The sequence below is a fragment of the Heterodontus francisci genome, chromosome 20 (assembly GCF_036365525.1).
Source record: "Heterodontus francisci isolate sHetFra1 chromosome 20, sHetFra1.hap1, whole genome shotgun sequence".
In the NCBI taxonomy this organism is placed as follows: Eukaryota; Metazoa; Chordata; class Chondrichthyes; order Heterodontiformes; family Heterodontidae; genus Heterodontus; species Heterodontus francisci.
This window is the reverse complement of record NC_090390.1, coordinates 52,470,780-52,486,965: the sequence shown is the minus strand read 5'-3', so window position 1 is coordinate 52,486,965 and position 16,186 is coordinate 52,470,780. Positions and strand designations below refer to the sequence as shown.

Sequence of the window (16,186 nt, the reverse complement as noted above, 5' to 3'; positions counted from 1 at the left end):
CACATAGAACAAAAGGTCAGGTTTGTACACCTCACAATGAGAACATGATTACCTGCAGAGGTATCCAAAGTATGCTGCGAGCCTAGGTCCTACAAGGTTCCAACATCTAACAGAGCAATGTTGAAGAGGAACCAAAGCCAATTAAGAGAAGTAGGCAATACTCCAATTCCGCAGAGCGGACTTGCAAGAACACACTCCGATGATGAGGGTGGTACGGAACAACAGGACAACAAGCAACACATTGACAACATGTCTGCAAACCAAAAACAGCCAAGGGTGAAATCCACATCCCTAGAAGGTTATACCATAACAAAATCTGGAAGAGTTGTCAAACCACCGAAATGATATATGGACTCATCAGCTTCTGCAATCGTAAATGTCACAATGCCTATCCTTATACTTGTAAATCTTATAATCTCGAACCCATATAACTAATTTTGATATTATCCAATTTAATGTGTTTTTACTTGTAGAATACAAGACTTACCTTTGGAAAGAAAGATGTTCTATAATCACCTTAAGAGTGATGTCCCTTTAAGAACTCAGTATGCTAATGAGCTAAATAGCAGAGTGTAGTCATGTGACGAGAAGCCATAGTCACTCTGCAACTGTAACACCCTAGGAAAAGGTTCTGTACATAGTTTGCTCTGTATTATATATACTAGTTTAGCTGTTAATATACCTTTTAGAGATCTTCAAGGAACTGGAATCTACGTACCTCATTGTGTTGCTTAAGATAACATAATGAAACTCATGACACCTGAGTGTTTTAAGGGTCAAAAAAACAGACAAACGACCAATTTTCTTATAGGTTTAAAAAGGAAGATAAATATTTTTACACAATAACTCAAAAATTTTTGTGACTTCATTCATGCATTCACGCACACAAGAAAAAGAGAGTATAGAGTAGCATGCAATTTTGACTCCAATTGTTGTTAAAAAAAAACTTTTGAAGCTTTTTGGGAGGAAATCTTTCAGTGGTGCAGACTTGAATGTTTGTTGTCATGAAAGGGATGAAGTGTTGCAGGCTTCTTGTGGTTAAGCCTCAATCCGAAGTCAATGGTGGAAATTCTGGTTCATTTTTCGCAGGTGGCGAGTTCCAAAGTCACCATACAATTCCTCAGCTGCAGTTGTTAAAAGATGTTATCAGCAGGGCTCCTGCTTAGCTGGAACTGTCTCACAGCTGTTTTGGCTGGAAAAGACCTGTTGTCTGGCTGTTCTCTCTCTCTCTCGCTCTCTCTCTTTCTCTGCAGAGAGATACCTTTTAAGGTAGAAATTTATCAGGTTGGGGTGTCAGTCAGGTGACTAAGGACTGTCTCCCCTGAGGTGATTCATACACTGTTCCAGGATATGGGAGCCATTGTTACATGATGGCGTCTGAATGTTAAATTTTGATGAATAGGTGTTATTTCACACCTATTATTTTGGCTTTAGGTTCGGTGTCAGTCTGTCTGCAAAAGTCTTTGTTAGCTCCATTACTGCAGATAGGAGTTGTTAGCATGGAATGGGCTGTTTTTCCATTTAAATGTGTTTTCCCCAAAGCTAATTCAGATGTGGAAAATGGGTTTCGTCTTCAACAAACAAACATGTTTATTGACAGTACAGGAGGGGTCACCTGACCTCTACTCTATTTTGTCTGTGGCATAAATGCGCCCTTTTTTTGGTAGTTCAGTTCAACAGTTGACTTTTTATTTCATAATTTATCCAGTTCATTTCATATTTCATCACTGTTCCCTCCATGAGCGTAACAATGGTTTATGGAAGGAAGTATATTGATGACCCAAATAATGTTGCCTGCTCTCTTATGTTTGTAAGATATTCATGCATCAATTGTGTGGAATTCACTTAGGTCGAATCACTGTGCATGCTTTCATGTCACTGCTATCGTCCCATGCTTCCTGAAAAAAACTTCATACTTTTTAATTATGATTGTTGAAGTGGTTTTGTGAAAGGCAAACAATGCCAATTTTTAAGTGCTATTATACTGTGAATACGATATGTTCAGTAAAACTCATATCCAACACTTTCCTTTCCACATCCCTTTTTCATTTGTTATTATTCGGTTGTGTAACTATTAATATTTGTAGCATCTATGATGCTAATAAAAAAAAATGTTTTAGGCACATGATATCTTCCTGTTCCATTTTGTTAAATTTACTAATTGTGGAGCTTAACTGTTATGGATTCAGCAAAGCAATATACTGCAATAACAACATTGTGCTTGTTAACAGATCAACTTTACTGAAGGCTGCTTAGAGATCAGTTCATTGCCTCAGTCAGGAGATACATTTCTATGCATAGGCTATGTTAAAACTGCTAGTCCATCCATCTTCACTAATAGTCTAGAATGTCTTACATTTACAGTGCCTCAGATACTTGAACTATTTATTGCAAAGACAAGGAACTTCCAAATGCTAAAAATTGTACAGAATAAATATTAATCATTGTTTGTTTTAAATCATAGCTCTATAATCTCTCTAGTGCCATATTAATATATTGAGTCTACAGCAGGAGGCTGGGAGCATCTTCAGCTATCTTTTTCAGTTACTTTTATGCAAATTTAATATCCTTGTCTGTTGCGATTCACCACTAGGTGGCAGAAGTACATTGGCTTCGAACTGGTAGGCAAAAAGACATTAATTTATCACAGGAATATATAATATACTTTCATTCTGTATGAAATTAAATCCTATCAGTGTAAAAAAAGACAATTTTTCTCTCTGATGAACTTGATAATGTGTTTCTTTTTCACTAATGACCTGCTCCTTTTTGGCCCATTGACTGTAGGAGAGGAATGTGCCATCATCTCTAAATTTATGAAATCTGTTATGCTGTACACAGTATTCATCACTAGGCTTATTTATGAGTAGGTGAGACCATAATTCTTCATGCTGCACCACGATAATATTAACCATTATGTCCTAGCACTAGCACCTTTGCTACAGGATTTCCTGTCCTGGGGGGAATGACAACTAACTTTGAGGATTTACTAAATTAACACAATTAGAGAATCCCAGGTAAAAGATTGTACATACTGATGTTAATTCAGCTCCCATAGCCCTCCCACACTGATAGCCTCAGTAACCCAGTCAGGCAGTTCTCAAACAAAGTAGTCAGAAAAATATTTGCATTAAAATCTCAGGAGAAAAAGGTATTAAGATGATTATAATTCTCTACAACTTTTGTAATTTTTTTGTAGGAATGATGCTTACACTTTAACAATACTGTTACTTAACTATTTTGGAAATAGATATTAAAAATGAATTTTATATTTAATTTATTTATCTAAGGTTGGTGCTATTTGTTTGGTTGTTCCAAAATTCTTTGTGTCTTTATTTTCCCAGAGGATATGCTAAGCAGTATGTAGTGACGGGGCTTGATGCTTCCACCTCATATAGATTTCGACTAAAAGTCATTAGTTGTACAGGATGTTATGCCTATAGTCCAGTTGTGACTGTTTCTACTACACGTGAGTCTCACTGAATATTGTTTTTTTCGCCACTTATAGCACAATTTTTACAACTATGTTGCAATTATGTATTGAGTTGGTTCATCCAGTGATTGATGTACTGCTAAGAATGTTCCAAGCTTTGCAACTTCTCTGTTATGACTTGCAATCTCTTGTATTGTTTTTATGATATTCCATTATTTGTATATGTAGATCTGTTCAAGACCTAAAGGAATGTTGATTGAGCTGTCAACTTGATCTCATGTACGAGAAAGCAGAATACAGTCTCTTACTCAGGGGCTGAAAGAATTGTACTTGTGTTGCCCTGAATTAGCAGTACCACATTACTATCGTGACCAATTAGTTGTTTGAAGTGATGTCTTTGTTGTCTTTTGCATCCAATAAACAGTTTGATCTAGATTAGTTCTGGCTGCCATTTTGGCTCCTCACAACGACTTGTATGAACTAATATTGGATTTCAAGATTTCCATTTGTTGTCCAGTAACTAGATATTTATTCCTGCATGCATGTTGAAAATTGGAAGAATTAAACTGTTGTTGATCAGCAACCAACCAGGATGCCCATCTGAGATACACAATGTGATAAACAATCTCTGAATACACATAATGAGACAAGAATGTAGGGAGACATAATTCAAATACTTCTGTTTTCAGCTCTTTGCCAACTTTTGATTTGTTTTTCTTCCTTTGTTTACCAAAGTGGCCTCAAAGTCAGTGTTCCTGGCCGCCTTCTCCACCTCATTGGTCCTGCATGCCCTCATCAAAGAGTGCTCAATACTAACACGGAAAGCAAAATATTTGTGTAATCTTATCTTTGATATAAGACTTCTCTGAGATATATATGTTTATGACTCCAAGGGACTATGTGGTACTGTTGATTATCACACCATCGTTATGCTTCTGGCTATTGTTTTGAAACTGTCTTTGATGCCATCTCGGACTGATGAGAGGAACTAACTTTCTTTAGTGTCTATAAGGGTCCTACATGAGACTAGCTTGAGCAGTCTCAAGTCAGTTTGTACAGATCACGGGTGCACTAAACCGCAGAGAATTTGTCACCAATTTGCTGTGTCCCTACGAGATAGGAAAGCTATTTGAAAATTAGACTTAAGGCAAAAGTTTTCAAACCGGAGTCTCTAGACCTGATGAGCTCTATAAGGGGATCCCAAGGGATCTGTGATGCTATCTAGGGTCATGGGTATGTGTGCGGTAAACAATGTGACTTAGAAGTTCTGTGTTCCATATTGTGTCTGTATTTGTTGACTTAATAACACTTGGTGCAGAGTTTTTCTTGATCTGACCCGCAGAAAACAGGTAGGTCAGAAAGTCATGGGAATCCTGCAATTTGGGATCCTCCACCTGCTGTCTAGGTCGTCTGGTTTGGGGGTGGGGGTTGACTGTTGGGGTGGTGCTGTGGTTGATCAGGAGAATGTCGATTGGAGTGGACGAGGGAGGGGAATCAATCGGGTGGGCTGGCGATCCCAGGGGGGAAGTCGGATGCCTTATGGTGGGATGGGAGGCCTTGGGTGGAAAGTTGTTTGTGTAGTGCCTAATCGTGGAGGCTTCTCAGGCAGGCACCTGGATCCAGGAGGTAAGTGTGAAGACACTTACCTGCTGAATCCACCAAGTCCTTACCTTAAGGAAGCTGCTGGGTTACCTGATGCTTGGGGAAACCCAACAACCCAACCAACAGCAGTTACAATTGAAACCCAGCATGACATTAGACACCTGCCCAAATGCTAGCCTCAGTTAAAAGTGGAAATGGGTGGGTTGGAGAAGATTTGGGTTAGGAAACAGATTTTTGTGACTTTAATCTCCTCCCCGCCCCCCCCCCCCCCCCAACCCACTCCAAAGCGACCCATTTATTTTAGATTAATATTCAGTCCTTCTGTTTTTATATACTAATAATAGGCATTTTATGCAATGAGCACTGTTTTCTGTTGTGTAGCTGTTGGTATATTTTGGAAGTTAGGATGGGGTGGACTGAAATTCCCGGGATTGTGTGAATATTTTCTGTGATTCCCCAATTGGTAATATTTGATAAACACTGACTTAAGGCTGATTTTGGGTCAGTGTGAAAGAAGCTTTATCATTTACCTAACCCATGCTACTTCAGACCTGTGAGTTCCTGTGCTGGCAACATTAACTTTGATGAGCATGGAATCCCACCTCTTACTCCTCCCAAGTCACTCCTTTCAGCTTGGACAAATTCTATTCTCCACAATTGTTACTTGGTGCATTAATAAATATTCAGTCTTGTTTTTTCCTTTCATAGTTGACTTTACTTTTTGTCCCCCTTTATAATTAGGGGAACCAATGAGTGGAAAGCATCTGCACCATGCTATAATTAAGAATGATGTAGAGGGAGCATGCCGTGTACTGCAGTCAAGGTAGATGATGCCGCTTACATTTGCTCGCTGATCTTCAGTTCCTTGTAACAGTGTCGTATTGATTCTCCTTAATAATAGAAGCTTAGTATTTAATCTAGTTATTATGCTTGATAAAATCCAATTGTCTTACTCTGAATGTGATATTCTGTCCCCAAATATAAATATACATACAAACATAAATATAGAATGGGCTACATTTTTCTTTGCATGCCTCAATGTTCACAAATGCCTAGGAGCAACTTTAATTTTCAGCATACAAATGCAGTCCAGTATGTTTAATTTCTACATTTCACACTTCCACTGACTAATGCCTTTATTTTGTACCAGTCAGTGCAAGTGTGAAATGTAGAAACTTAACATACTAAGGGCTTGGGTTACCCCAGTATACTCCAAATATTATTTGAGACAGGACTCCATTTAATTATTTAATAACTACATACTATTGGGACCAAAAGCTCTCTTGTCTGCTTTAAAGCAGGAGCCCAGACAAAGACCATTTTGGACATTACTTGAACAAATTAATAAAATTAAAAAGATCAGTTAGATGCTGGAATCTTGCCAGCTCAGGGCAGTGACCTTCTTTAACTTGAGCAACTGTCTCTTTATTGGCTAGAGTGGTAGACAAAACATTGCAAGTAACCTGAAATACTTAAATTCCTCCATTGCTACAATCAAAGCATACAGTAGCCTGGTGGTCATGGTACTGGATTGGCAACCTTGAGGTCATGAACTCAAATCCCACTATAGTGAGTTGTGAAACTGATTTCAATCAACTTTATTGGTAGCCTTGCACTACAAGAATAACCATGAAAGCTTCCAATTGTTGTTACAACTCAACGTGTTAACTAAGCTCAGGGAAGAGAGCTTGCGATCCTTATCTGGCCTACATACGACTCTAGTCGTAAACTATATGGATGACTCTTAATGCCCTTCAAGTTGGTCCAGCAAGTCACCCAGTTACAAGCAATTGCTGCAAAGTTCAATAATAATATGAAAATCAAGACGATTTATCAGCAATGACTTAAGTATTGTGTCAGGATAGACTGAGGTAACCTCAGCTCATTTGACCCTGCAAAGGCCTCTTCACTAAAATCTGGGGTCTGATGCCAAAGTTGGGAAAGCTGCCACAGGCTAGTCAGCAACAGCTTGACCTAGCTGTACTCAAAATCATACCTATCAGTCAACATCCTGGACCCCTGAATCACCATCCCCGAGTATGTCCTGTCCCATTGGCAGAATAGAACCTGGTGGCAGCATAGAGTGCTTGCAGTAATTACATAGACCTGTGCTTCCATCAAAAAAATGCTGCAGCAATACTCTTTCAATAAACATGCTTTTAGCCCTGCTGTTGTCAAGGCTGCTGTATTTACCATGCTGCACTGTGGCATTGTGTGGCAATTCAGAATGACAAAGCTGCAATGCTGTTCCACAGTGTTCCATTTATGAAAACAAAACGTTAAAGACATTGGCCTGGAGTTTCCGTTCAATCTTCATTCACGAAATGGTGACTCATGGCTCAATACTGATTTCTGGAGCAAAACATCGAGGAAATTCGGGTGCAAGTGATTTACATCCATTTTACGATACGCCTGACTTCTCATGATCTTTTGCAGTGGTTCAACAAGATCTTCAGCCGGACCCTCATCAGCTCATTAGCATGGCCCCATCCCTATCCAAAAGAGTATACACGCAAATTTCCTGAACTTAAGCAGGCTCTGAATGAGTTTTAAAATTACGTCCAGAATTTTAGGCACACAGACTTCCTTTGAAATTACACTGGAGATTAGCATTTCCGCATTTAATAAAAGATGTAGCTAACAAATCAAAATATGTTAAACAGCAGTTTCAAACATAAAAAGCTTGTATTGAGTTAGCGGTGAGATGGTTGTCAAAGAATTAGTGCAGAGCAGAAAGTGACAGCATCAGTGTTTTTCATTGAGCGAGTCAACAATTAGTATTCACCTTCAGCCATGCTGAGGTCAGACTCAGAGGATGATATTTGGTCACACACAGAAAAGCAGGACATTCGAAGAGAAAAAAGGAAAAAAATGGCTGTGATCTGTGAAGATAATATGTAGGTTTGACTGTGGCACAATTGAGCATCGTAGATTAAATGAAGAAATATTTATACTGATTTATATATATTGCTGTTAACACCATCAGTTTTCACCCTTTTACAAATGGAACAATGTCAAATGTCATCAGCTCTGTATATTCAAAGAGCTCTAGTATATATGAGCCAAAATATAGCCGGTTATATGGCAACTATTTCTGGAAAACTCAAATGATAATCTGGATTCTGAATTATTTGTAAACGCAATTACTTTATAAAGAATAATGTCTAGCAAAGCCACGAATGTATAGACAACTCCAGAACCAATCTGCCCTTTCTGTACTTTTTAATATGGGAGTTTTCTTTATTTTGTACCTTTTCTGAAGGTTGGGTGTTGTTCCATGGGTGTCAGCAGCCCACCTGAGTGCTCAATCTTCGAGTGTGGGCATAAAGTGCCAGCGGGGTATTTAAAATTTGAAGTTTAACCTTTATTTCTTACATTTTAATTTTAAAAGAGACTTTCTGCTATTAGGATGAAAATTCCAAATGAATTTCATTGTGAATCTATTTATTACTCTTTCAGAAATGTGAAGGTGCACATTTTTGATGAGCTGGGGTTCCCTCCACTTATGTTAGCTGCTCAGAAAGGATACCAAAGGTACTCATTCGTTGAATAGGCACAGAATTTCTTCGCGGTTCAGTGATAAAACGCTGTCTTTTATTTCCTGTGCTTGCCGAATTTCCAGGTTTATATGTCAATAAATGTGTTCGTTTCCTGAGTCTTATGCTTGAAATCCCAGAAATTTCCTGCAGCCTCTACCAACTTGAGATTAGATTGCCAATGACAGATTCTGCACCAAAATGGCAGACAATGATAGTAAAAAGAAAAAAAACTGTGAATAATAGAAACAAATATGAACATTGCTGGTAATATTGTTATTTCTAGTTTAAGGTTTTATACCCAAACTATTAGCCTGAGTTTTATCTTTTCCGATACCAAGAGATCCATGTTTATTTCCAGCATTTTCTATTTTTTAACTGCCTCATTTCTGTTGGTTTGTTGCATTTAATATTTGATTCCATGATTTTGCAATTCATTATCCGTGCCTCAATAATATGGCTGGTTCTTGGTCGGCCAGGAAATCTGGAAATGGGTAGCTTGCACATTTTGGGCATAACATTGTTGTGAGATCTATTCATAAAGATTCCTACATTTAAAAAAATGTATTCCTATAGTTCATAAAAATTTACTGTTGTAAAATAAATAACTTAAAGCATCCTTCAATGTTCATGTTCGTTTCTGTGTGGTCCCTATCTCAATCTATCACACAAAGTCAGCTACATGATGGCTTACTGATGGTTTTAGAAAGATTTTAGATGGTGAGCCAACTCAAACAATACTGGAAGGTAAAATTCCTCTTAGGATTTAAATGCTGCAGATGAAAATTATATCAACTGGCCCCTAGGCTGTGTAGCACATGTAGAAAACCAGATGGTGCAAAGTTGATCTGTGGAGAAAGAAAATGTATAGAACATCAACAGATGTGAAATAGGATGTAAGGTAAGGTCACCAATATTTTGAGAACAACATTTCAGGGAATTAGTCTTTACCTAAGCCCTCACATTAGTAACTGTGTGCAGAAGAGAAAAAGGAGGATTCAAAATACCATTCTTTACATTAGGCAGTGGGAGGACCTCATAACACCCGAACTCTAATGCTGTATTTGTCCATTATAAATCTTTAAATACATAATTTAGAAAACAGTTCTTTAAAAATTATGTAAAGATTTTAATTGTTTAATAATTTAACTTTTATTTGTGGTACAAACTCAGTACATCATCTGGACTGTTACATATAATACCCCACCTGGAACTATGACTATGGCAACTCTCTTGCAAATTAACCACTTGTGACTTCTGAATCTGGGACAATTGTGGGAAAAATTTGTCCTTTTGACAGCCCCACTATTTATTATGAATAAACATCCACGAAGAAAGGGACTGGGAGAACGGGAGCTGCACATTATTGTCTGTCTTAGCAGTCACAGGTTGGAGTTTTATGTTACAATGATACTGTATCTTGATGCTCAGCTAAGATCTAATCTTCAAAATGGAGAATATTTGCGTTGATTTATTTGTTCCATGACAGTTTACAGGTGGGTGATCTCAAAACACTAAGTTAATCACAACCTGAAAAAAACCCTGCTACCTGCACTTTTATGAGAAACACTTTTACAACCACACTTCAGCTTCACGCTTCACTGAGTTTGATGTTGTAAAGGCTGTACAGCCATTTATGTAAATACTGAATAATTCTTACCTATTATGTTTCTCTGAAACATTTCTGATAGTAGTTATAATGTGTGTAATGACGAAATCACAAACACCAGGAACATCAATAGTTTATCTTCTTGCTTTACTTCATGTGCAATGTGCAAGTATTGGCAGGCACAACCACTAAATTATGTTTGTGTATAATTTAATGTTTGTGGCCTTCTTTTCCTAGCACAAAGTAACCTTTCCTGCAGGGAAAGGTGATGGTGTCTAATATTGAGGTGACTGTTTGCAAAAATACATCTTTGCAGGATTCGTTTGAAGTTTTGAAAACCATAAATGTTTTTAGCAAAACAGTGGAATCCTGTCAAGACAGAACAGAATGAAAAAAGATAGTTTATGATTAGGGAAAATAGAAATAACAGAATGAAATCGGATAGAATGGTGTAGCCGTATGGTACAGGGAAAGATGAGATATGATGGCAGAAGTGTGGGTACAAAAGGATTGCATAAGCTGAGTGAGATTTTAAAACATTAAAAAAAAATTAATTCTTGGAGTATGGCACCACTTGGAATAAGGCCTACATTTATTGCCATTTCCTAATTGACCTTGAGAAGGTGGTAGTGAGCCACCTTCTTGAACTGCTGTCGTCCATGTGGTGAAGGTACTCCCCACAATGTTGTTGGGTAGGCACTTCTAAGATGTTGACCCAGTGATGGTAAAGAAATAGTGATATTCTTCTAGCTGGCCAAGGTCTTGGGTTTGGGAGATGCTTTCAAAGAAGCCTTGATGAGCTGCTGCTGTGCATCCAGTAGATAGCGTTGGTGGTGCAGGGAGTAGATGTTTAAGGTGGTGGATGGACTGCTGATCAAGGAAGTTGCTTTGTTCTGGTTGGTATGTGGGCTGAACTGGGATGAGATTGGCTAGGGCTGAATAGGAGGGGCAAGATAAAATAAGAGAGGATAGGTGCCCAGCAACTTGGAAAAGGGTTGCAATGTAAAAGACACAAATACCAGACATTTTACAAAAAGTGTAACAATAAATGAAGGATGGACACATTCTACTGTGCATGTGCTGCCTGTATCTATACCACCTTGGCTACAATAATGGAGGAAGCTACTATGAGCCGAATTCATTTCACTATCCTGTGAAGCAGTGCACATTTGTTGCATAGAGGGAAACATTTACAGAACGCAATTTCTCTAGCACATGAGAAAAAACAAATCCAACTAATCCTGTAGTAGCTGCTAAAAACAACCCTCCTCAGCAATGATACATATCCTAATTAATAGTTGTTGATTTATTTCTCTCTCCAGGATGGTGGAAATTCTGATAAAATTTGGTGCGGATGTTAACCAGAAGAATGACATTGGTAAAGACAGGTAAGGTGAAATACTGAATAAAACAAATGGTAGAAAGGCATCAGGGAGATTTTTTGACAACCTGATTTAACTTAGTTTTGAATTAAATTCTGATTGTGTTGAATCATATGTAAAAATATGGCTTTAATCTTCAAGGCTAATTTTAGATACCATGTTTTCAATATACTGTTTCTGAAGTGTGGAAAATACATGAAAGAGAAGAAAATCATATGTGACATTTTTTAGGCAAGATTTGTACCCTTCTCATGTTACAGCTTAATGCTAGCCTGTTTTGCTGGGCACCTGGATGTTGTTAAATGTCTTCGGAGATTTGGAGCTACATGGGAATCCCGAGACAATGGGGGTTCATCTGCCATGCACTGGGCTACAGATGGGGAACACCTTCATGTAATTGAATGGATGATAAATGATGGTTGCAAGGTATGCAATTCATTAGAAATCTAGTTTTATAATTGTGAAACAAGTGGAATCAATAAAGCCCTAATTTGTTGCACATGTTTTTGCAACATGATTCTTCCACTTTCCTCTAAAAGTGGCAGTTCTCATTTAAAATTGTAAAGGTGCCACCAAAAGAGGTCAAATAAAAAGTGAACAAAGGGGGTGTTTTGCTGGGGTTATAGGGAAGCATTGAGCTGGTGGAGAATGAAGACGCATTCACTTTATTTCTAAGTTATGATGTACATGAGCTGGAAATAGCTGATAAAAAGTTTCACTCCCCAGCCATCATATCCCTCACTTTCATGGACATAAAAAATTATATATCTCAAAAATGATTGATTAGAAGCAACATGCATCCAATTTAGCCTTATCTCATTGACCCGAAGTGTTCACCGTTTTCCCTTTCTACATGTTAAAGTGCAATATTACAGCTGGAAATTGGAAATACGGAACTTTGCTTCCTACTTCTAATGTACTGATGTAGGTAGAGTTTCAGGGCAGAATTTTAAAATGACAGCCTCAGATGCAACAGCCGGCCCCATAGCGGAATCTGACGAGGTCTTTGCCGTGGCTCTTTAACTGAACCATGAGCATCAGCATCCCGCTTTTAGGTTTCCTGACCTAATGAGAGCGATGACAACATGCAACTGTCAGTGAAGTGCTCTCCACTTAAGGGGACCCCGGCATGGGTCAGAATGGTTGAGAAAACATTGCTTGTGCTGTCTGGAGGAAGTGCAGACATGGAAGGAGGATGTGGGAAAGCTGCTCTCTGGTTCTCAGACTCTTCCCTGGAGGCCATTTGGACAAGGAGGGAAATGCTGTTTCCAGAAGACAGAAGGAGGAGACCAGCAACTCTGACAAAGCACATGCGCCTAGAGTTGCCAAGACTAAGCAGCAGAAGTGTGGTGCCTTGTGCCTGGATACAGTGCCAAAAAAGTTTTAATGACTCATTAGGTCAGACAAGTTGAGTAGCATACCAATATCACATGGCAACTCTCTGATTTTCCCAGCTTTCTTCTGCACAGCACTCCTCTGACCAACACATCTTACAGCCCCACCCATGCCTCTATCCCAAGGCACATCCACAAATCTCCATCTGAACAGCCACGCTGACACTCACCCTCGTCTGTTTGCCATCTCGCACCCTCACAGTTGCCTTCCACAAACGTTGTCATTCCATTCTCTCCGCACATTTCACTTCTCACAGTCAGAACTCTCTGCTTTCTCTTGTTGCTGGAGAAGAGGACTCACAACCCCAGTGAAGTGGAGGTGGCCCTGCAGCTATAGCCACCCTGATTGCTGTGGAGGACACAGCATTGGAGATTGGCAGGGTGAACATAAGCGATGGAGAAATGGGTGTCTTGCAAAGACCTTGGAACAGATTTTATTCCAGCGATGGACATCACGGCGGCAGGCCATAAGGTGGGGGCAGATCCCACCTTGGCCCTCTGTCATGCCCCTGTAACTATTTAACGGTGGGCAGCCAATTAACTGCCCACTGTTGGGGATGTTGTCCCTTTAAGGGACGAGCTCCCGCCTCAAGAGTTGCTGCCTAATCGGAAGGCTGGCAGTTGTGCAATACTACCAATGGCCACTATTGGTACTACAAGAGGCCTTGCAGCACGAAAAGAGGGGACGACCTCGGGAGAGGTAAGTTGGGTCAGGGTCGCTGTGGCCATACAGGCAGGATCCGGTGACAGGGTGGTGTTGGTGGAGGAGGTTGATGAGGGTGGGCGATTGCCTTCCCAGAGCTGGGGGTGGGGGGGGAGTAGTGGGGGTGGCCATCACTGTCGGGCGGCCCGCCGGGAGACCTGGATTGCTCCCAAAGCGGGACACCCCGACCCTGCTAGGAGGCCACCAGGCTTTACCTGGCAGCATCGTCATGCAGCTGTGGGCCCCTCTGCCTTCAGCAAAATGAAAATGGAGGCGGGAAGGGGCCCTTCTGCCTGCTTTACACCAGCCCCTACCCCAGCCCGACTGATAAAATTCCGCCCTCAGAGTCTGCGGTTGGAGTGGATTCAGTTTGAGCTCAGTACAGGGTGTGAGTAATGGCTGATTCAAACTTTTTCTGTTGCTTATTCTAATTATTTAAGATTACTTTTAATAAAGCTATTAAAATGGCAAGTTGATTACACAGCATATTGTAGTACCAGTACCTTCATGTAATGCCTTATGTGGTGAATTCCTGATCTCAGTTGTTTTCTATTGGGTGGCTCAGGGTGTGCCAACATGGCACAAGGTAAAATCTGAGGACCTGTCACTGCATACTGCTCTCACGGACATTCGAGTAGTTGGCAGAGAATTTTCGGAAAATGACAAGGCAAAGTAACTTTCCAAAATAAATAATGGAAGGGCACTGGATTTATGTACCATGCTGACATGTGATGGACTTGTTCTTTCTACAATACTACCAGCAGTCCACACTGGCTGTATTACGTAATAAAGTATCCAAGGCTGTTTTACTATGACATACATACTGACTCTGGCTTTCTTTTGTTTATTATGAATAGGTTGACATCACTGATGGACACTCACTGTGGACACCACTAATGCGAGTTGCAGCCCTGAGTGGCAATGTCAAGATTGCTTCTCTTTTAATTAAAGCAGGCGCAAATGTGAATATCCAGGATAAGATGGGAAAAACACCACTGATGGTAGGTATTTGAGCTCTTTCCTGAAGTACAATACCTCATAACATACTGTTAGCCCAAACTTCCTCACGCTGCAATGGTAATACTGACAACCTCGATACGGATGTCTTCATGCTCTAATATTAGTTGCAAACCACATGTGATATATATTCAGAGGCCCTCACACTAAAATGTTGGTATACTGAGCTTTAAATGTAATATCTCATCAGAGACCTTCATACTAGTTTACGATTCCTCTATACCTCCTCCTATTGCAACTATTATCCCTGCTGTTGCCCCATATATACTGATGTGAAGCTGAGCCCTCAATATGATGAATTCTCTATAACCAGAGTTGAAGTTAAAACCTTTTGTATCCAGGCTCACTATGACAATATGTGCCTTATCCACCAGGAAGGGAACACATGACAATATTGTTGCGTCAGAGATCCTAGCCCAGATTTTCATTTGCTATTCTGCCCCAAATCAGGCAGTGTAGCATCAGAAAATGCAGAAAAATTGAACAGGGAGGCTGACAGCCAACTCCCTGCACAATCTAAATTTTCCTGCCCCAATCACGGTAGTTAAGGCTGCCAGATGCCCCTTTACTGCCCTGTCGCATGTAAATTATGGTGGGGTGGCAGAGCCTGACAACCTGGCTGCTTTTGTTGTCTTCTCCAATTCTGCCAATCCAAGCAATTAGCAGGAGAAGGTAGCCATAGTCCTTGGGACAACAAGAGTAGGTCCATTGAACATCCATTTAAATGTTAATCCAGAATTAAATTGTGGAAGTAGAACAAGATGGCATAGGTTCCAACTTGTAAGAGCTACATTTAGGACTGATACCAGGAGGTTCTTCTTCACAGAGTGTGTGATCAATCACTTGGAATAGACTTCTGAGCAAGTGGTGCAGGTGAACACCCTGGAATTGTTTAAAAAAAGAACTAGATGCAGCAGCGGTGTTATGGTACAGTTGTTCTGGATGGATGTATTAAGATGGGCCGAATGCCCCTCTTCATCTGCAAGTAATTTGCAATCTTATGGACACTTGTACCCATTGATACCGTGTTAACTCAGGCTGCAGCTTTTAGCACATTTGAACAATAACCACGTAATCAACAGGACAATGATTACTGTGAGGGAATTGATAGTGGAGAGTACAGCAATCAATGGTCCAATGCCTCAGAGACATACAAAAGAACTGAGTGCTCCACTGTAGATGATGAAGAACCACAAGTTCTGATCTTGTTGCCTACAAGTCACATTAATGTTTTAAATGTTAAATTGACTTGTCTTTCCTTTTAGGTTCTTAGAAGTTTCTGAAAGAATGTTTGTCTGTACTTGTACTGTTCTCTACTTCCAGTGATCTCCAGACTAATTGTGTTATAAAATGCAGAAAATTGTTCCTACTACATCTTTGAAAAGTCCAGAAATAATTTCCCTGTAAAGTGGACTTTCAAACATTTCTCTTTGCCAGTGATTTGGAAATGGTAGCTTTAACTGAATGATTTTGTGTAGCATTAAAACCTCTATCAACTTCCAAAGCCCCC

General features: G+C 39.8%; 1 protein-coding gene across 1 annotated transcript in view; it reads left to right on the top strand.

Moving 5' to 3' along the window:
• fank1 (fibronectin type III and ankyrin repeat domains 1) overlaps positions 1 to 16,186 on the top strand; it is a 62,149-nt gene that overhangs the window by 39,808 nt on the left and 6,155 nt on the right. Inside the window, exons 3-8 of the mRNA XM_068052749.1 lie at positions 3,345 to 3,469; positions 5,777 to 5,858; positions 8,495 to 8,569; positions 11,503 to 11,568; positions 11,823 to 11,988; positions 14,517 to 14,660. Of these exons, the coding sequence (XP_067908850.1) occupies positions 3,345 to 3,469; positions 5,777 to 5,858; positions 8,495 to 8,569; positions 11,503 to 11,568; positions 11,823 to 11,988; positions 14,517 to 14,660 (658 nt within the window). The remainder of the gene's footprint in view (positions 1 to 3,344; positions 3,470 to 5,776; positions 5,859 to 8,494; positions 8,570 to 11,502; positions 11,569 to 11,822; positions 11,989 to 14,516; positions 14,661 to 16,186) is intronic.